The sequence below is a fragment of the Brachyistius frenatus genome, unplaced genomic scaffold (genome assembly GCF_029030835.1).
Source record: "Brachyistius frenatus isolate BFR_SWC_R1_liver_20210118 unplaced genomic scaffold, ASM2903083v1 Contig_3, whole genome shotgun sequence".
NCBI classification, from domain to species: Eukaryota; Metazoa; Chordata; class Actinopteri; family Embiotocidae; genus Brachyistius; species Brachyistius frenatus.
The window spans coordinates 1377785-1398586 of record NW_027210602.1 but is presented as its reverse complement, the minus strand read 5'-3'; the positions used below and the strand labels follow the sequence as shown (position 1 = coordinate 1398586).

Sequence of the window (20802 nt, the reverse complement as noted above, 5' to 3'; positions counted from 1 at the left end):
CAAACAACATAATAAAGAAGAGGTCATTTAATTTCCCTATCATATACAGTCATTTACTAAAACATACTTCCTACAGTGATTTACCAAACTTTTTAGGTGTTAACAGGATCATTTTTCCTGACATTAACACTGATTGTTGCTTATTTATTCATGAAAGTTACATTTTATAGTGTTGTAAATGATAGATTTGAGATTTTAAACCAAAGTTTCAGGGGCTTAAGACTCATTAATTACCATGATGTAAGAAAAAGTGTGCCAGAATTTAATCTAATTTACAAAAAGGAATAAAACAAGGCTGAGATATAAGGAGGAAATGCCCTGACTTCAAACTCAAATGGTATAATTGAGTTGTACTGTATTAATTATTAGTTATTCTTAAATTTATGCCAAAAAACAGGGAGTCTATAAAGTCATGGCAAATATTTTCTTCACAGTTAAATCATCCATGAAACAGAATCTGCTGCATACTGAGCTGAGAATGTTAATGCTTTGATGAGAAAGTTGTTGTAAACATGATCTAATCAAGTGTTTAAACTAAATTATGAAAATAGTTGCATTTAGTTATTTAGAGTAATGCACTTCTGTAATCTACTTTATTGTACTCCTCAGTAAGTCTATTTTCTGGTGGTCTGTTTCCCAGTTCCTGTCCATGAGTTTACTATCTTGTACTCCTCAATGTATTATATTGTATTCCTAAATCTATTATTGCAGCTGTCCTCATTGTATATTCTCGTCCTCTTCACTTTATTTTCTAGTCCTCCTCACTTTATTTTGTGGTACTCCTCTGTATAGTCTAGTCCTCTTCACTTTATTTTGTAGTACTCGTCAGTGAATGTTCTAGTCCTCCTCACTTTATTTTGTAGCACTCCTCAGTGTATATTCTAGTCCTCTTCACTTTATTTTGCAGTACTCCTCAGTGAATGTTCTAGTCCTCCTCACTTTATTTTATAGTACTCCTCAGTGTATATTCTAGTGCTTTTCACTTGATTTTATAGTACTCCTCAGTGTATCTTATAGTCCTCTTCACTTTATTTTCTAGTCCTCCTCACTTTATTTTCTAGTACTCCTCAGTGTATATTCTAGTGCTCTTCACTTGATTTTATAGTACTCCTCAGTGTATATTCTAGTGCTCTTCACTTGATTGTATAGTACTCCTCAGTGTATCTTCTTCTCAGTACTCCTCAAGTCTATTTTCAGTACAGTAAACAGGGGGAGGAGCCTGTTTCCGATCCAGGAATGGATTTGCTGACGTCACACGAGCCAGCGCCCCTGCGCAGCACACAAGTTGGAACACGCGCTCGAGCAGCCTCCGAGAGGTAGAGGAAGCTCGAGACGTCAGATGAACATGGCGATGAGCCGGAGAGCTGTCACCAGTCCACGGAGCAAAACAAACACCGCCTCGGCCACAGCGTCTCTCTGAAGCCGGCCCCTCTCCCCTGGACGGATTACCTGGGACCGCTGGAGCTGAGCCTGAATACATTTATCGGCATTTCATCCTTTTTTCTTTCTTTTTCTCCCCTTCCGCGGCTTCTGGGACTCACCGTACGGAGAATAAAAAGGGGCGGATGAGCGGAGTTGACAGCTAACGTACGGGCTCTCCGCTAACGTTCACCTGGACCGTTTGACCGCTGAATGTGCGGCAGCCTCATCAGCTAACTACTGTTGTCTATATATTGGGAGTCAGCCATCGATCCAGTCAAGCGCTCAGCCATCTGGGTTAACTCCTCTTCCACTCGGAGCTATTACCCCCATCGATAACAACAACACCACCATGACTCCGTGAACTGTTGCTCCTTATTGCTTTGTCACTCATGTCCGGGCAGCTCGGATAATACCGTCAGTTTATAAATAATCTGTGTGTCATATATGCCCCATTGGTTTTTTTTGTATCGAGCGATAGACAAATCATTAAAAAAATAATAATAATAAAGAAAAATGTCAGACAACCAGAGCTGGAACTCCTCCGGGTCTGAGGAGGATCTGGAGCCGAGAGAGGAGCCTGGACATCTCGTTGGTATCGCCGACTTCAGCGGTGTCCTCAGTAAGGTGAGTCACGTTTGATCCAGGTTATCTAGTTTGGTCAGTGTAGGCTGCCAGGGGAGGTGCCTGTCTGTCTTCCATCTAGAAATGAGGTCATTTGTATGACAAATCGTGGCATGTCTGTTTTTTTGTTTTTTTTTTTTTGGGGAGGGAGGAAGGATTGTCCTAAATCCAGTGCAGCAATAATTTACACGTTGCAGCAATATGAGTGGCGGTAATCCCCTCTCTGAAGCCAGACAGGAGGAAAGCCCCCGTGGAGACACGTGAAACGGGATACGTGACGCCACAGCTCGCTTACTGGAGCTCTCCGGTCCTTCTGAAGTGTTCAAGATGTTTGATTTAGCTCCCTGTAACGACACGCTGTACGCAAGATTGAATACGGTTCAACACGAATAACTGGTTGCCGTGGCAACGTGTACACAAGGCCTGCCTGTAACGTTATTCCTTATTATTTCCATTTCTACTGTAACGACACCGCCAACGGAGCAAATGGTGTTCAGACCAGATGTCCAGTCACAGTGTAAATATTGGTTTGGCAGCAGCATTGCGAGGTGCAGGAAAACATTTGCTGGTACATTTGTGAATAACAACCCTGCAAGCTATTGTCGCTGTGCTCTGTTTTTCTTTGGTAAACAGACCGTTAAGTCTCCCGCTAGACTCGCTAACCTATTTTTGCCATATGCCTCTGCTCAATGCTCAGACCGTTGTTTCGGGCCAACGGACGGCAGTTTTAAGTCATTAAGCTGCTGGCAAGCTCATGTGGTATTAATCTCACTGTGCTCTGGGTGTCGGTAAACAGATTGCACGCTGACCTGCTAACCAAGCATATTGTGAGATTAAGCAGATCCACATTCAGGAAAGCTCACCTGTTCAATCATTATGAGGCCGATACACGTCATAAGTCTTGTGAGGATTAATGAGTCTTCACCTTACATAAAAGCCCCACATGTCCTGACTAAGGTTTAAACTGCAAACAACTCAGCTTAGCCATATTCTTTGTATGGTTTCATGCTTGAGCTACTAGAGAAATGGAGGCCCGTCTCTTATTTTATCTGTCTAACGTAACAGTCCTTCGATGTTTGATGTCACATTTTGACTGTTAACACTGTCAGAGATGTTCAGATCTTGTATTGTTGCTGCACGTTGAGGTTGCACTGCACAGTATTTGCTATGTAAATAAGGTTAAACATGAGAGGGGCCAACTCTCCATAGAACACCACAAAGTGCAGCTCCAAACATACCATACTATACTATACCATACCATACTATACTATACCATACCATACTATACTATACCATACCATACCATACCATACCATACTATACTATACCATACCATACTATACCATACTATACCATACCATACCATATACCATACCATACCATACCATACCATACCATACCATACTATACTATACCAGAACAGAACAGAACAGAACTTCCCATTTAAGTACATGCTCAGTGAACTGAAGCAGTAGTCACAAGAAAATGTAAGTTTTGAAGTAAGGTGCTGATTTTTTTCAGAGATTATATATTATATTTCATTTTATAGGTGTTGGTTGTGTTCTTGTTTCTCATCTTATAAAGCGATTGATGATTGATTTTTTTATTTTTTATTTTTTTTATTTTCAGTGGACTAACTACATCCACGGCTGGCAGGACCGTTGGGTCATGCTGAAGAACAACACGCTGAGCTACTACAAGTCTCAGGACGAGACGGAGTACGGCTGCCGGGGTTCCCTCTGCCTCAGCAAAGCTGTTATTACTGTGAGTACTGTCACCGTCCTTTTCTCCACCATTCTGCTACACTTGTGCAACGTCGGCCCCTTTGTAAAACATCTCGCGAGAATGGGCTGTTGTTTGTGAAAGAGGGTTTCGTTTAAGCTCCGGGAGGGTTGTTGACTCGTCATTAAAGATCGGTAAGCTCAAGAATCTTGACGATTTAGAAGAATTGTGCAAACAGCTTTGTCTGCTTTTGCCAGAGGGATTGACTCTTGTATTGCAAACGCACCACTACTGTTTAAAATGCACTTCACTCCACACTTTGTCCACACTTTGTCCGCACTTTGCACGCTGTTTTAATCTAATAAAATCTATTCAGTCGTCGTAGAAGATGCGATTCGGTTTGGCTCGTTTGTGGACTCTTGCGTGAACTGAGAAGCTTTCATCAGGATCACAGAAAGGTGTTTCAGTGTTTTGTTATCAATGTGTCTCCTACGTTTACGCCGAGCCGTGTGTAAAGCTCTCCATTTTTCTAAAACTCTAACAGGCCATTAGATTTAGTCTGAGAATCGGAAGAGCAAAGATCATCTCTTGTTCTTCCCCGGGCATTCTTCCCGCCCCCTCTCTTCCTCGCTCAGCTTCTCACATGGTTTTGAGAAGTTTGGCATCTGACATACAAGATGTGATTCAGATGTCAGGCACCCGTCACATGTTTCTCTTAAGGAGGCCAGAGGACAAGCTTTGGGTCGGAGTTTCTCAAACTGCAGGTGATAACCTATTTTTACAGAGAACTCCTGATTGTGTCCCAAGTTTTGCCGGAGGAGAAGCGGCTCGTCAGGTGACTGTTCTCGTTTAAAAACAGCATGTTATGCGGTCAACTTTACTGGAAACTTCATCATGAGACTGACAGTGCCGTGTCACTGTATAGGACCGACTAGGAAACACGCCTCCTCACTGTTAGAAGAATAATTGACGAAGAGACTCTCATCTGACTTTTCATAAAATCCTGTCACACTGCTAAATGGAGAAAACTGAAGTCCACGTGTTACCAGTGTTTAGGACGGGATGTTTGACCTTTCGTCGTGTTTCGTGACCTGACAGAAGCTCCGACTGTCTCTCTCTCCAAACAGTAACAAGGGAAATGAATCAGTTACTGTTCCCAGGCAGCGTAACGCAGCCTTCTCCATGAGCCATATTTGTTCAGCTTTATTCATTCCCAGCACGTATGTAAATATTAACCATCATGTGGTGCTCTGCTGCAGTCACTTCCCCTCTCAGTGCCTTCCAAGTCCCAGGGTGTAAATAAGGAACAGGTCCAGCTGGTGTCTGGTGAACATCATCCACGGTTACTGCCTTTCTCACAGAAGTACTTTTAAACTTTATTATGCACGTCTGGTTCCTATGATCTCTACATTCAGCTCACTCGCAGTTTTCTCCTCGATTGTTTGGTTGTTTACATGAAGTTTCTGTCGTTTGTCATCAATAAACCTTCTGACTTTTGCGCATTTTGAAGAAGTTGGAAAACTAAAGAATTCCTTTTAGCGGTGTTTTTAGCCTGTTAGCATTCATTAGCTCCAGACTGAGAAGCCTCTCCTGAGGCCCACTGCTGACCACATAACAGCACTTCCTGTTTGTGTTTCACATCTGACTAAAGAGAAATCATGTGAAGTCCTTGTTTGTCACACACATCAGGAGAACTCGGACTTAAATAATGTGAGTAGATATATTATAAGTGGTAACAAACAAAGAAAACCATCATGTGGTGACAGTTGACTTTGACACACTGCCGGCTCTCTCATGTTATTCCAAGGTGTTGCTGCATGTGACTGTAACTTCTTCTGTTGCTGCAACTGTGCCTGCAAAGGCTGACAAGCAGCACCGCCATATTTAGATTCATGGTCAGTTCATAAAAGCTCACTGGCCTACTTGTAGATCCATCTCTCACTGGAATCAGTACAGACTGGATCCATCGTAGGTTTGGATTATTTTCAGATCGGATCCGCCGTAGGTTTGGATTATTTTCAGCCAGGATGTGACGCTCACAATAAACCTCTCCAAATGGTTACAGAGACAGAAAAGAGGTCAGATGGGGGTCATTTAGAACGATGCATGTGACGTCAAGTTATTGGAAATCTGCAAGGTGTCTTCAGCCAGGAAATGTGACTCTTCCTCAGAGCATGTGACCTTCCTGCATGTCAATGCGGGTCAAGAGCCACATATATCTTATTCTGCGTGTGTGTTCTTATTTTGACCCTTTCTGTTTCACCTTCCCTTTCCCTATGTTTTACTTTGACCACTCGGTGAGTAAGAGTTTCCTCTGATGACACCGTAATCCCATTTTGGTGTTCATAGAGTCTCCAGAAAGAAGTTCCTGCCAGCAGGTCTGAGTAATACTGTTGAAGGAACAAGATCCTAAGGTCGGAGTATAATTTTACAGTTTATTAGGAGTAAAATACATTCCAATTTTAATGCAGCCTTGCAGGGTTTCTCGGTGTTTGCATTGGTTTCGGTCCCTCCATTTTTCTGCAGTCATTTTTTTTTGTGCTCCCGTTCATTGAGTTGTGGAGATTGTGACTGCAGACACGTACACCGGCTCTGAGGAGGCTGGAGGGGAGAGGACAGAAGGGGAGTCTGTTTGAAGCTCAGTAGGAAGTTTATGTTGGAGGAGAATAGAGACAGGGTGAAGCTGTTCAGCCTCATCATTTACATTTGGGCACAAAATGATTGATATTTTCAGCAGTATATTATTTCATAAAATGTTGTTTCCACCCTTTCTGTTCTGTTTTCCTCCCCAACATGTTTCCTCATGAGATAATATAGTTAGAAAACTCTGCAAAACAAACAAAGGAACACAAATATGAGACAGTAGTATTAAAGACGGACTCTGATGATGTGAGCGTGAAATACAAACCAAATGAAAAGGGAGACATGTGACAGACATCAGAAGTTGTCAGAGACTTCTCACCAGCAGGAAAAGATATCGGTGACATCACAGTCCCCTGAATTACCACAACACAAACCTCTGGTGTGTCAGTGAGACATACTTCCACACTGATTGATTGATGAAGTTCATCTCCTTGTCAAAGTCCACCCCTTAATGATCCCAGTCTACTTTCTGTCCCAGATGTTATTAAACATGTACATTATAGGTCACAGCTGTCAGAGCAAGATGAAGAGTTCCTGCCTCTTTAAATGGGTCCTTATTGATTTATTTCTTTTAAACTATGAAAATAATCAAAATATTGATTTTATCATGGGATCCGTAGTGCATTCTCATGCATTTCCATGGTTTTCAGTGTAATATAGGAGTATTAGTAGCAGTGCCACATATATAGTAGTATGGGAGCTTGTGGAAAAGAATACATTTGTCTCAAATTTCTTTTATTTTCTTTCTGCTTGAATAGATTTTCAAAATGGCTTCTTTGAATTTTAATTCATGTGTTTTTCTCAGATGTTTGCAGGCAGTTGTAGTCCAGTCAGCAGGTTGCCGTAGTTGCATTTATAAACCAGTGAGTTTGAAGCTGTGTTTCAGAGGGAAGGAGGATGTAGATGTTGTCGCCTGATCCTTTGTCCTCATGATAACTGATACCGGGTTAAAGATGCATCACACATGTTTACTTCCTTGCTTGTGCTTCCTCTTCTCATCTGTCTCTCTGACTGCTGTTGATCTTACACAAGTGCAGACGGGTGTGTTTCTCCTACCATTAATCTAAAAAACCAGAAATAATGTTTCTGTTATTTACATAATTTATAGGCACCCATTTAATGTCAGCTCAGTGGGAGAGTCTCTGCCAATTCTGCTGTCATTAAAGGTCAGACTATTTTCTCTCTTCTCCTCTGTGACGCCTCTTTTCCACCGACTCAGGTCGGGTACCGTGTCTAGAATCGGTTCCTCGCATTTCCTAACTGGTGCCAAAAATCTGCCACCAGAACTTCTCCACAATATTACTGGTTCAAAAGTTGACGCTTTTAAAAAATTTGACAAAATATTCCAACGTATCTTCACATTTGGCATTATGTCTTGTATCGCTACAGTTTAAATCACAGAGAAACAGATCATGTTGCAGAAATGTCATCAAAAACCTCAAAGTTTCAAAATGCAGATTTCGAGCAGATTCACTTGTGTGTTCGAGGAGATTCAGCTGCTGCAACGATCAGACACTTTAGTGATAAATCAAACCTTTTCAGTCTATATAAATACTAAATACCAGATCAGTTCCTACGGCTCCTCCCACTTCACTTTCTTTACAGTATTTGTGGTTCACTGGTTCTGACCCAGTGTTCAGGTCCCAACTATTTATTACATAATGTTTGCTTCTCAAACCTGTCGAAATGCTGGCTGGTTTACAAAAGACACCAAACACATCATGGACCCCACACCGGCGTGTTTCACAGAGGGCGGGGCTTACACATGGAGCGGAGCAGAGGAGGGACAGGTGAAGTGAAGATAACAACCCGCTTTACGTTAATGTGATTTTCTTTAAAACCTGACTCTGGCAGCAGTGGAGAGGATGCTGATGTTAGCGGCAGTGGAGAGGATGCTAATGTTAGCGGCAATGCTGATTCAGGAGGAAAGAGGAAACACTGCTGTGCACGAAGTCTGATTCACCTCCATGCGACCAGTCAAGAGGAAGCACTGAATGAGAAGCTGATGTGGAAGTTTTCAGTTTTCAGTCGAACAGCTGTTGTCGTTCAGACACCAGGCGGCAGAAACCCTCTTAAAGACACTGTAGTTGGCCGTTTATTACTAAAGTATGTTCCGTGTCCGGTGATGTTCGGGCTCAGGCTGCTTCTCTGCTCTGGATTTCAGTGTGTGACAGAAAGATAGACAGACAGACAGACAGACAGCAACATGTACAGGGCAAAAATATTGAATATAATTTTTTTTTTAAATGTAGAAATACATATTAGATAGCAATCACTTTTAATGATTATATTTGCCTGTTTGATTTCAGCTCGTCTCACAGAATATGTTTAAACAGTGTTAATCTTGTATGGATTGAATAGAGTTGGTAGACAGAAATAATCAATAAAGTATAATTAGGTTTTCCCTCTGAATGCTGTTATTGATTCAGTCACAGAAGAGTCGATAAATACATTAATTAAACATGCTACAGTAGCTCGTTTCAAACTCTTCTGTTTTCTCTCTGACGCAAAGTGCAGCGTTATCTTTACGTATATTTGATTGATTACAGTATTACAAACATGCTAAAGCAGATGTTCCAGATGTGTTTATTGCGTTGTGGCCAGCAGAGGAATGTAGAGGAGATTATTATCCGAGTCTCACCCGGGATCTCTCATGATGATCAGACCTTCGGAGAAATTTAGCCTCACATTGGAGATTTTCTCTTCAATGGGTAAATGCTCTATTAATAATAATAATAATAATAATAATAACAATAATACAATTTATTTGTATAGCACCTTTCATACAAGAAATGCATTTCAAAGTGCTTTACAGCAGGATAATTACATGCAGCGTTTGACATAAAAACAGATATAAAGGAACATTTAAAAATATAGAAAATATATTAAATGCATGAGAACAGATCAAATTAAAACTGCAAGCAGTGATATGCGGTCCCTCGCAGCTTCACGCCGGGGATCCAGCGGGTCAGGGCCGCCGGCTCCCCGACGTGCAGCACGTGAGGGTCGGCATATTCCCGCTTGCAGTTTTATTTTTTTTCTCGATCTTGTTAGGGCTCGAGCACCGATGGTGCGAAAGCTCTATTGTTTTTCAAGGAATTCTTTTTTTTTTTTTTTCTTGTGCATTATTATTCTTACGAAAAGTGATTTGCCTTTTTGGAGGCTTTATCATATTCAAAAACTCATGAAAGTGGATACACATGTCTTCCGACGAAAAATGTCATATTCCAGTTCCTTATTCTTCTTTAAAAAAAAAAAAAGTGTTGTTTTTTTTTGGCGGCTTTAACATCTTCAAAAACTCATGAAAGTTGGTGCCTGACGCAAGTTTCATGAGGTTTGGAGCATCGTTTGACCTTAAACATCAATTGTGTCGTGTCACGGCAAAACATCAAACTTAGCCGCCATGCCCTGGCTATATTATATACTCTATACTCTATACTATATATTATATACAATATACTATATACTCTATACAATATACTCTATACTCTATACCATATACAAAAATGAATTTTGGTTCACTTTTTGGACGACATGCTATATAGTATGACTTTTCTTTGAATATTTTGGACAACATACTTTGGATATTTTGGATGCCTTTTCATGACTTTTGGATTATGACCTTTTTCTGAACTGACATGCAGGCCTCAAGTTACTTCTCACTGTGAGGCAACTGCTCTAACACTGCTGTGTCATGATATATCATGTCCCAAATATGAAAGAAAGAAAAAAAGTCACTTTTGCACTTTTTTTGTTTTGTATTGTTGTTGACCTTTGGTTTGGTATTAGTATGTACAAACCCGAACCCGTGTGGCTTAGTTCTTCTTTGTCTCTCATCCCTCTGAGATGCATAGATTGTCCTGAATGGAAAACGTTCAGTTCACACGACTGAGTGTGAGTGTGTGGTGTGTGTGTGCGTGTGTATCATCACATACATAAAACCAGCTTGGTTCTCTAACTGACCTCATTTAACAGAAGCACACACTGATTAACCTCATTTTGTGTCCCCTGTCTTATTTTTCTGTGTGTATGTGTGTGTGTGTGTGTTTTTTTAGCCTCATGAGTTTGACGAGTGCCGGCTGGACATCAGCGTGAACGACAGCGTGTGGTACTTAAGAGCTCAGGACCCGGAGCACCGACACCAGTGGATCGACTCCATCGAGCTGCACAGAGTGAGTCCTGCACACCGTGACAGCGCACACAGTAAACTGCTCCAACCATCCTCACATCTTCAATGAACTTCATACAAAGTTGATCTTTGCGTTTACAGTGTGTGTGTGTGTGTGTGTGTGTGTGTGTGTGTGTGTGTGTGTGTGTGTGTGTGTGTGTGTGTGTGTGTGTGTGTGTGTGTGTGTGTGTGTGTGTGTGTGTGTGTGTGTGTGTGTGTGTGTGTGTGTGTGTGTGTGTGTGTGTGTTTCTATCAGAGCATCAGAGAGGGGAGGAGAGAGAAGGGAGGAGTCCAGGGAACAATCATCATCCCTCCACCACTGGTGCGTTTGTAGGACTGTAGTTCTGGTGCACATGTCTGCAGATCAGTGGTCTGTTACCGCAACTGTGTTTGCAGTAACACGGTTGTTACAGTGTTAGCCTCATGCACAGCAGTTCTTACAGTATACACGCACACGCGAGCATGTGTTCTGTGTGATATTTGAATCCTGGATGGTTGAGTGCTGCTGCAGGACTCGGGGACGAGTTATCTTAATCTTGGAGTTGGCTCGAGTTACTTTAATCCCTTTTAACACACATTTAACACCTGGCCAACTCCGAAACGGCTACGAGACTTAACCGAGGAATCTGTTCGAAGAAAAGACAACTGTTTAATTATTTTTATGGGAACCTGCTGAGAAACATGGGAGGTGAACCTGCTCCGGACTCCAGCCACGGTTTTACTGCTGTGGTTTTTAAAATATCAGCACAGTGTGAATTTCTATCGTCGCTGTAAAACCAGTTTTATCGTTTCCAAGCTGTGTTAAGAAATGCTTGCAGTGGAAGGAAAGTAAAAGTAGCAGGTTGTAGTTCCTTCTGTACACCTCCGGGACAAAAAAACAATAGAGGAAGAAATTTCCCCTCGGGGATTAATAAAGTGTATAAAATCAAAATCAAAAAAAAAAAATACACAGTTTATGGTCATACATAAACACTGACCGACACACATCACACATGCAAGTGGTGGTTTTCATTGTTGCTGAGGACAATCTAATGTGACACACGTAGTTCAGTGTTTCAAAAGTGACTGCCAACACACATGGTGCTCACTTTTTGGGGGGGAATCCCCCCCCCCCCCCACCTCCCCAACCCCAGTGACTCATTCTGGAACAGGGGGGGAGGCATTTCTTGTGCACACAAACACATGCACACCCAGCCATCCCAACCACGGTGAGTCACCGCTGAAAGCCGCTCTTCCTCGAAGGACCCGCTCCCCCCCCCCCCCACACACACACACACACACACACGCACCACGCACACACCCATGGAGCAGCACATTACTCACAGCACTCAGCAACTGGCGTCTCCCTGGAGACACAACACGGTGTCCACACAACACGCAACACACCGCAGCTAACCTCATCGTCCTAAAAAATATGAAGCATCCAAATATGAAGCAACGCTCGTTACCAGGGTTACCGTCAATGTTTATATACGGTGTGACTGCTGTGTATTTTACATGTGACATAAAACATCTTTTATGGAGAGTTAATAAGACAGGGGGTTCTTTATTTTTCGTTAGAAAATAAGGACAAAATGAGCTCAGAGAGGACTTTTTTTTTTTATCTCCACCTCTTATTGTCCATAGTCAGTGGTGCACTGAGGCTTCACAGACCCTGCACACCTGAAGATCTGCACACCTGCAGATTAAGAGTCTGTTCATGTGTGCAGGTGCTACTGCAGAGTTTAAACTGTTCATAGGAGACGTAACATCTGATAAATGTGACTTTTACGGCTGTGATATTTCTGTATTTTCATGTTTTCATCGTTTAATCGCAGTCCTCCTGTCTTCTGTGATGAATGCGCCCTCCCGTCGGACAGTCAGATCTCTCTGAAAATCAGTGGGGTAGCAGTGATGTTGGCTGAAGGTGGAGCAGCACCACTGACAGCCATGCGAAACAGGCAGAGAGCTACTCCTGGTCATTGACCGACAGTTACCTCGGGCTCCTCTGTGCGTCACGTGCGCTTACAGCTGCTGCCCCCTGGTGGCTGGCAGCGGAAGCGTCTCTTAAAGGAGACACAGCTCTCCATTTGTCTTCAGGACAGTTGAAACCTTTCCTGTCCGCTGTCGGGGAGCGTCTATTTAGAGGGCTGGGGTAAGAGGAAACAGAAACCGCTCAGGTTGACAGGAAGTCAGCTGATGTCACTGTGTCCTGTCAACATAAAGAATATTATTATTATGAAGTCTGTCTGAAAGTGTTGTGTACGTTTTTGAACGTTACACACACACACACACACACACACACACACACACACACACACAAAAAATCTTTTTTCATAATTTACTTCATAACAGTTTTTCAAGGGAAAAATACAGAATTTGTAATCAATCATTGAGAAAAAACAAAAAAACAAAACTCAACTGCATGATGTGTTTGTTTGTTGTTAATAGGTCACCGATGAACCGTTTTCTGTCTCTTCTTCTGCATCATCTTTAGTTTATATTGGAATATGTTCTATTGAGTCTTTGCGACGGCATCCCTGACGTCTTTTTTTTCTCTCCGCTGCGTCCGTCCTCAGGTTGATTCTGGATACGGCTCGGAGTCCAGCCTGCGGAGACACGGCTCCATGCTGTCGCTCACGTCGGCCACCAGCGGCTACTCCGCCACCTCCACCTCCTCCTTCAAGGTGAGTTCTTTCCGCTCCGTGTTTCCCCCTCGCTGGCTTTTTTCAGCTGAGAGGGACGGGGGGGGAAGTTTGTCCAGGGCACAGTGGGACGGTTTCCGTCGTGGTCCGAGGAGACGTGAACACTTTGTGTTTGTCCAGAAGGGTCACAGCCTGAGAGAGAAGCTGGCGGAGATGGAGACGTTCAGGGACATCCTGTGCAGGCAGGTGGACACGCTGCAGAAGTACTTTGACAGCTGCGCTGATGGCGTCTCCAAAGACGAGCTGCAGAGGGACAAAAGTAAGAACCCACTCTCATATCAAACGACTCTTTATGGATCCAGATGAGATCTGATTTCTGTGTTTTTAGGGCGGACTGTGGACATTAAATGAATAAAATACCACTTTAAAGCTCAAACATCAAATATTTAGATTAGATTAGATTAGATTTGAAGTTATTAATCCCACAGTGGGGAAATTTACTCGTCACGGCAGCATGGAGAAGACAAAAAAAAAAGTGCACACAATAGGAACAAATTTACAAATACTTATAAGATAATATGAAATGAGATGTGAGATTTACGACTTCCAGCTTCGCAAACATACAAAGCTTTTCTTTGCCTTAAATTAAAGTAAACTGAACATGTTTCAGCTTTGAGCCATCTGTCAGATAAACATTTTGAATATGGCTCATTTGAGAAAATAAAAAGAGAACTTTTTTTTTTTTCTACTTTTGGCACTTTATAAAGCAAAATAATAAACAATAATCCAAAGAATTTTTTTACCTGAAGTATCACTTATTTTGTTAAATAGCTGTTCCATCAGGTGTGTCCGTGTGTTGATAGAATATACACTGCAGTGTCAAAAGGTCTATCAAAATGTATTTATCGAGCACTTTTCGTACGTTTTAGTGCAGTTCAAAGGTCTTTACAGATGATTGACAGGCCGATAATAAGACAGACGTTTGTACGCCAGAAAAATCAAATACATTTGAGAACAAATTAAAAGGAAAATAAGAGGATTTGAAAAAAAAAAAAAAAAAAAAAAAACCTTCAGACCACATGTAAAGATGTCAAATCAATTTATAACAACTCGAAACTTTATCATGAATATTCCCATATTTGGATAATGACAATATTTGGGGAGGAACGTGCTTCTTGTCAGGAATGTTTAATTGTGTTTCTGTGTGCGCTGGGAGTCAAGAGAGCAGTTATCCCCCCCCCCCCTTCCCTTTTTTTTTTTTTTCTGCTGGCTGAACATTTGTCGATGGCAGCCCTGGATGAGCAGAGGGAAAGAAGCCCTCCTTTTGTTCCCGTCTCCTCCCCCCACCCTCCCCCTCTCCCTCCCCCCCGCCCCCTCTCACACTGAAGATGAAACCGGACCATTGTCATGATGTCCAGCTGAGCGGAGGTCAGTCGGTCTGAGCTGCGGTCGGTCCTGAACGGGCCGGAGGCGCTGCCCGGTCCTGGAACTCTTGACTGTCAGAGGGGCTCTCTCTACCAACTGCACATTTATCCGAGTACAAATTTTTAATTTGTATTATTTGTTATTTTCAGTCGTGGAGGATGACGAAGACGACTTTCCCAACACACGAACGGACGGAGAGTTTCTGCACAACAACAACAACGGCAGCAAAGAAAAACGTGAGTCATGAAGAATTCTCACCTAAACTCTTGTTTGTTTGTTTGTTTTTTGTCAAATTGTGAAGTATTTAACTGCGGAGCACCGAAAAACACAACGTCACTGTAGGAAGGTGAAGTTTTAGAGCTCGTCAAACCATTTTTGTAAACTTTGTAAGGGGCAATCTCGGACGTTCCCTTGCACTTCGTCCACGCGCGACGTCGGTCGCAGTAACTTCTCCCGCGTCTAATTTCCTGACGTTCCTCTGCTCTTCTTTCGCACAGTGTTTCAGGCTCTGAGTCCCAAAGAAATCAACGGCATAGACTTTAAGGGCGAGGCCATCACGTTCAAGGCTACCACCGCGGGCATCTTGGCCACTCTGTCCCACTGCATCGACCTGATGGTGAAGAGAGAGGACAGCTGGCAGAAGAGGGTGGATAAGGTCCGTTAATGTCTGGATCATTTTCAAGGAAAGCATCTCCATCTTCTTCTTCCGCCGTTTGAGTCTGAGCTTCTGAATGTTTGTGTAGGAGATGGAGAAGAGGCGAAGAATCGAGGAGGGCTACAAGTCAGCCCTCAACGAGCTGAAGAAAAAGTCTCACTTCGGCGGTCCGGACTACGAGGTGATGTGACGGTGAAATTGACCCGCGGTGCGAGAGGATGTGTGGATTCGATCGGAACTTAATGTTGTCTTTGTTGCGTTTCCCCGGCAGGAAGGTCCGAACAGCCTCATCAACGAGGACGAGTTCTTCGATGCAGTTGAGGCTGCTCTCGACCGTCAGGACAAAATAGAAGAGCAGGTGAGAACAAGATGAGATTTCATTATTTACTTATAAGGTGATTTTAATGTCACGCTTATGACATAACTGTATGTCTTTTGGTGTCCAGTCGCAAACAGAGAAGACGAGGATCCAGCGGTCGAGCCCGGTTCCCCCCGGAGACGTTTATTCCAGCACCGGCACGCACAGATTCTCTGACAAGGTCCTTAAACTCTTTGACCCTCTGAAGCTGCTTCAGTCCTTCCACCTGCTTCACCTCCTCTCCATTATTTGAATCCCCCACTTCATATTTCTGACATCATTTTGTGTTGCTGCTGCTGTCCTTCATCCCTGTGTCCTCCTCCTCCTCCTCCTCCTCCTCTCTGTAGCCTCCTCCTCCTCTGCTCCCCCCCGCCCCGTCAGTCAGAGTCGCTCCTCATCATGTCCACAGATTCAGCTCAGAGGTAACAACTCGCTGCCGAGGCCTCTGCTGTCTCACCTCCTCAGCAGTCTCACCTCCTTCTCGCCTCCTCAGCAGTCTCACCTCCTCCTCGCCTCCTCAGCAGTCTCCCCTCTTCCTCCGCAGTCTCTCCTCCTCTTGCTTCACTTGTTTGCATGACTCCCCACTAACTGCATCAGCTTAATTCATCAGGACCCTTTTAACACGCTGCAGTAGCAGCAAGCACAAAGTCACATGATATTAGTGTGAAATAAGACAACTCGTGTTCAGAGATAACATGAACATGAAGATTTGACTGTAACATAGACCCACTGAGCACATCACAGCTTTGTGTCCTCCAGTTTTCATTTTTAGTTCCTGGTTTTGAGTAATTCTTGTCACAGTTCAGTCATTTGTTTTTTTTTTAGTTCTTGTCCAGAAAATTATACATTTTGGTGTAGTTTTCTTGTTTTCAGCCACATTTGAGGTGGACAGTTACCGTGGTTACAAGTGATTTTCATATGTTGTTTACCAGTTTATACCAGACTGTATATATACACACAGACGTGTCACTCTACTTCCCAGTAACACTGCAGTGTTTTACTTCGTTATAGAAACATGTTGATTTTCTTTTAAATTAATGAAATTAATTCAGAAAAAAAAAACAACAACAAAAAAAACACCCAAACTGCTGCCCTCCTCCCTCCTACCAGAGAGTCAAACAACCAGCCTGCTGTGTTTCGAACCCTTTTAAACCCGTCACCTGTTCCCTGTCAGCCAATCAGAGAGGCTCTCTGGGAATCAGCGTCGCTTTGAGCCAGCTGGAGTCCGTCTGTCCTCGTTTAGAGATACCTGGAGTTCAGGGGTCCAGATTTACAGAATCAAAGTTGTCCTACCGAACACCTGAAGGAGAGAGACGGAACAAAAAAAACAAAAAAAAAACACACTCAAACACTACCAGTTCGATGAGGATCAATGCGCACTTTTCCTCTCAGGATATATTCTGACAGCATCAATTAAACTCCCACGTGGGGAACGATGGCAGTCGTCTTGCATCAGTTTTTCATTCCCACATCCTGTCTGTTGGAAGATCGACCGAACTTAAAGTCCGTGTTACGTCCGGTCTCCTTCATAAAGTCACATGACCGACTACTCGCTGCTCTGCATGTTGTGGTTCGCCTCACCGGGCCCACTAACCAATCAGCTGCTGAACAAACATCTGTTTAACCAGTCGGGAACATAACGTCCGATTCAACATCTGAATAACCACTCCCCCCACCCCCCCGCCCCTCCGCCCCTCTCTGTGTCCCTGACCTGCTGTCGTAGGTGGAGGAGATGGTGCACAGTCACATGACCTACTCCCTGCAAGACGTCGGCGGAGACGCCAACTGGCAGCTGGTGGTGGAGGAGGGAGAGATGAAGGTTTGACCGACACTTTGAAGCAAATACGTTTACTTCTTGGATTTTTTTATTTATTTATTTATTTATTTTTTTTACGCCCAATTAAAATACAAACGGCCTCCTGAGAAAATATGACGACGAGCTGATTTGAATGCAAACGCGTGTGTTCAGGTGTACAGGAGAGAGGTGGAAGAAAACGGGATCGTGCTGGACCCCCTGAAGGCCACCCACTCGGTGAAGGGGGTGACGGGTCACGAGCTCTGCCACTACTTCTGGGACACGGCCTACCGCAACGACTGGGAGAGTACGTCCGACGATGACATTCGAATCCTCCGAAGGAACCTGAGCGTCGAACTGTTTCCTCGCAACGCAGCGTGAAAATAAACCTCCGTTATTTCTGCTTCCTGCAGCCACCATCGAAAACTTCAACGTGGTGGAGACGCTGTCGGACAACGCGGTGATCGTCTTTCAGACACACAAGGTAGGAGCTGCGCGCGCACGCACACACACACACGCACGCACGCGCGCACACACACTGGAAAGTGCTGGTCTGACCATCTGGAGCAACGTGGGGTTCACGGACACGTAAACAAACCAGCAGCTCCGTGATTGGTGGATGTCCCGAACCTGTTGGGACACCGACCTGCGCGCTTCGATCGCCTTCCGTGCGTCAACCGTATGATTCTGTGCTGCAGAGGGTGTGGCCTGCGTCTCAGAGGGACGTCTTGTACCTGTCCGCCATGAGGAAGATCGTGGCCAACAACGAGAACGACCCGGACACCTGGGTGGTGTGCAACTTCTCCGTGGATCACGAGGACGCGCAGGTGAGCTCTCCGGCTGCGTTTTTAGACGAAAGGCGCCTGGCTGCCGTTGTCGCACGGTTTACTCACTACGCCGCCGCCGTCTCTAAACTCGGGAGCCCTGTCCTCGTCCACAGCCCACCAACAGGTGTGTCCGAGCCAAGATCAACATCGGCATGATCTGCCAGACGCTGGTCAGCCCGCCAGAGGGCGACAAAGAGATCAGCAGAGACAACATCCTGTGTAAAATCACCTACGTTGCCAACGGTGAGTTTACGGTCTGATTTCACGAACGGAAGTCTTCCGTTCGTCTGTTTTTACACATTGATGTTGTCAGAGGAGACATTACACCTACAACATATCTGTGTGTGTGCGTGTTGTGTGTGTGTGTGTGTGTGTGTGTGTGTGTTGTGTGTGTGCGCGCGCGCAGTGAATCCTGGCGGCTGGGCTCCGGCCTCCGTCCTGCGGGCCGTGGCGAAGAGAGAGTACCCAAAGTTCCTGAAGCGCTTCACCTCCTACGTCCAGGAGAAGACCGCGGGGAAGCCCATCTTGTTCTGAGAGCTGCAGGTAAACACGGACCTCCAGAGCCGGCTCCGGCCCACGTCCCCGCATTTACCGAGCGCACGCGGGCCGCCTCCAGAATGTCAACACGATCCTCTCCTCGGTTTCACTGTCGCCTCACGAGGGCCGACTGCCGCCGCCGCCACGAAGAGAGATGCCCCCCCACCCCCCCCCCCCCCACCCCGACGGTCGCCTCAGGTTCGTCCCAGCAGAGGACGAAAAGGTCATAAAACACCTCGACCTCGGAGAGACACTCGCGTCAAAAAAATATTCTCCCAATTCATTGAAACCCGTCCAGCATTTCACCCCAATCGTTTCCCCAGAGATTAGTCCCTTTTTTTTGTGTGTTTGTTTTGTCGTTGTTGTTGTTGTTTTTCCTATCTCGAGTGTCAAGTCCACAACCCGAGGAGTCTTTCCAAACACGTCTCTCGGCGACCCAGCGAGCTGCGGCGGCTCCCGGAGCGCCACGTGAAGCGCCCCCTTCCCCCGTCTCTCATCCTCGTGTCACGAGACAGATGTGTTAATATATTAAATGTATGTTCTGTAAGAAGTTTGTAAAAAAAAATAAAAAATAAACACAGATCCCAGCGGGTAGACGGAAATATTTAGCTCCTATTTTGTGTGGAATTTTCACGTCGTTCGCGAACAGACGTTTTTTCGTAGTCCCAACGACGTCGCCGACGTTTTTGCGGGTCGAGTCCAGAGGGCCGTCGCTCAGCCGTGACCCCGATGATGCAAGGCTCGACCCCTTCTGTGACGTTTGTCCCTCTGATGAAAACACCTCCCGAGCGGTGCCTGAAGGAGGGACGTCACGTGACGCGTGGCATCGGCGACGTCGTAGTTTGTCGGCACGTGTCGAATGTTCGGCGAGTTGCACGTGGCGTCGCTGACTGGAGGTCCGCGGAGCATTTCTGCGACGCCAGTGGAGCCCGGATGCCTCAGTGTTCAGAAAACTATAGATTCAGACGGACGCGGGTTGCCGTTGGCGCACCTTTTCAAATCGCTAGAGAAGCGCCTCGTGGCTTCGTTCCTCTCATTCACGTCTTTGTCCTGTTATTTAAACTTTGTCTTTACGGCAGCGGTTCTCAACTGGCTTTCGGCTTCACGAGACAACGACATAAAAAGTCGAGTTCATTTGGTTGAATTAAGAAGTCGGGACTTATCTAAACCTGTCTACCAAGGCTAAGATGAGAGCTGACATCAGTTTTGGTTTCTATCGTTGACAGCGTTGGCCGCAAACGGCCGCTGCGTGCACCGAAAACCCGTTTCTTTCAATGTGAAAGCTCAGCCACAGAAATTCTGTCGACTTCAAAATCAAATTTAGACTTTCTTTCCCCTCGGGGTTTTTTTTTTTTTTTTTTTTTTTCATGCAGCCATCTTCAACCCTCTTAAAATGTCTGCGTGACTTTAAGGGTTGAGAACCGCTGACTCGGTATATTTGCTGAAGGAATGAAGCAGGTGACATGTTAACTTCCTCAAACAGGCTGGCAGGATGTGTATTTGTATTTTTTTTTTGCAATCCCTTGTATTCTAAAGATGTCAAACTCATTTCAGTTTAATTTCAGTATTTGCGGTTCCGTGTCCTTTCAGCCGCAGAACTGAAATCCCCCGTTAATCACGGCACGTCTCGGTGTCCCGTATGTCCCCGTCCGAACGCTCCGCTCCGTGTGCAGGACTGTTCAATTTATTTGTAGGAACTGTGTTCTCATATTTCCGCACCGGATCTTTAATTTGAAGTAAATCGAAATCATAATTGTGACTCTGGCAAAAAAAAAAAAAAATTAAACTGTCACCGAACTTTTTTTTTTTTTTTTAAATGAGTTTTTCTAGCGGAGAGAATCCGGTTTAAGTTTCCATCTCCTGAACATCACCGCTGCTACGTTTCTAGTCGTACTTCCGCCTGCTGACAGCACCTGTTGACATGTTGTGTGACGATAGATTTCTAGATATGTTCGTCGTCGGGCTGAAGCCTTCCGTCCGAGCTGGCGGCGGTCAGACGGGGGTG

General features: G+C 44.6%; 1 protein-coding gene across 3 annotated transcripts; it reads left to right on the top strand.

The window, feature by feature from the left end:
- The first annotated feature begins 1484 nt into the window (after window positions 1-1484).
- On the top strand, window positions 1485-19587 carry LOC138622860 (ceramide transfer protein-like). Of its 3 annotated transcripts, XM_069701985.1 has the most exons (18): window positions 1485-2046; window positions 3673-3807; window positions 10464-10580; window positions 10833-10898; window positions 13135-13242; window positions 13381-13519; window positions 14775-14861; window positions 15123-15280; window positions 15369-15461; window positions 15552-15638; window positions 15727-15819; window positions 15986-16060; window positions 17362-17457; window positions 17608-17740; window positions 17847-17917; window positions 18132-18260; window positions 18374-18503; window positions 18667-19587. In XM_069701985.1, exons 1-18 carry the CDS (start codon window positions 1936-1938, stop codon window positions 18792-18794), a joined length of 1956 nt encoding a protein of 651 aa, XP_069558086.1. In that variant the 5' UTR covers window positions 1485-1935; the 3' UTR covers window positions 18795-19587. The 3 variants fall into 3 exon arrangements, with proteins under 3 accessions (XP_069558086.1, XP_069558077.1, XP_069558068.1); XM_069701976.1 differs by lacking the exon at window positions 15986-16060 and having other exon boundaries at window positions 13384-13519; XM_069701967.1 differs by lacking the exon at window positions 15986-16060.
- Window positions 19588-20802: the final 1215 nt, after the last annotated feature.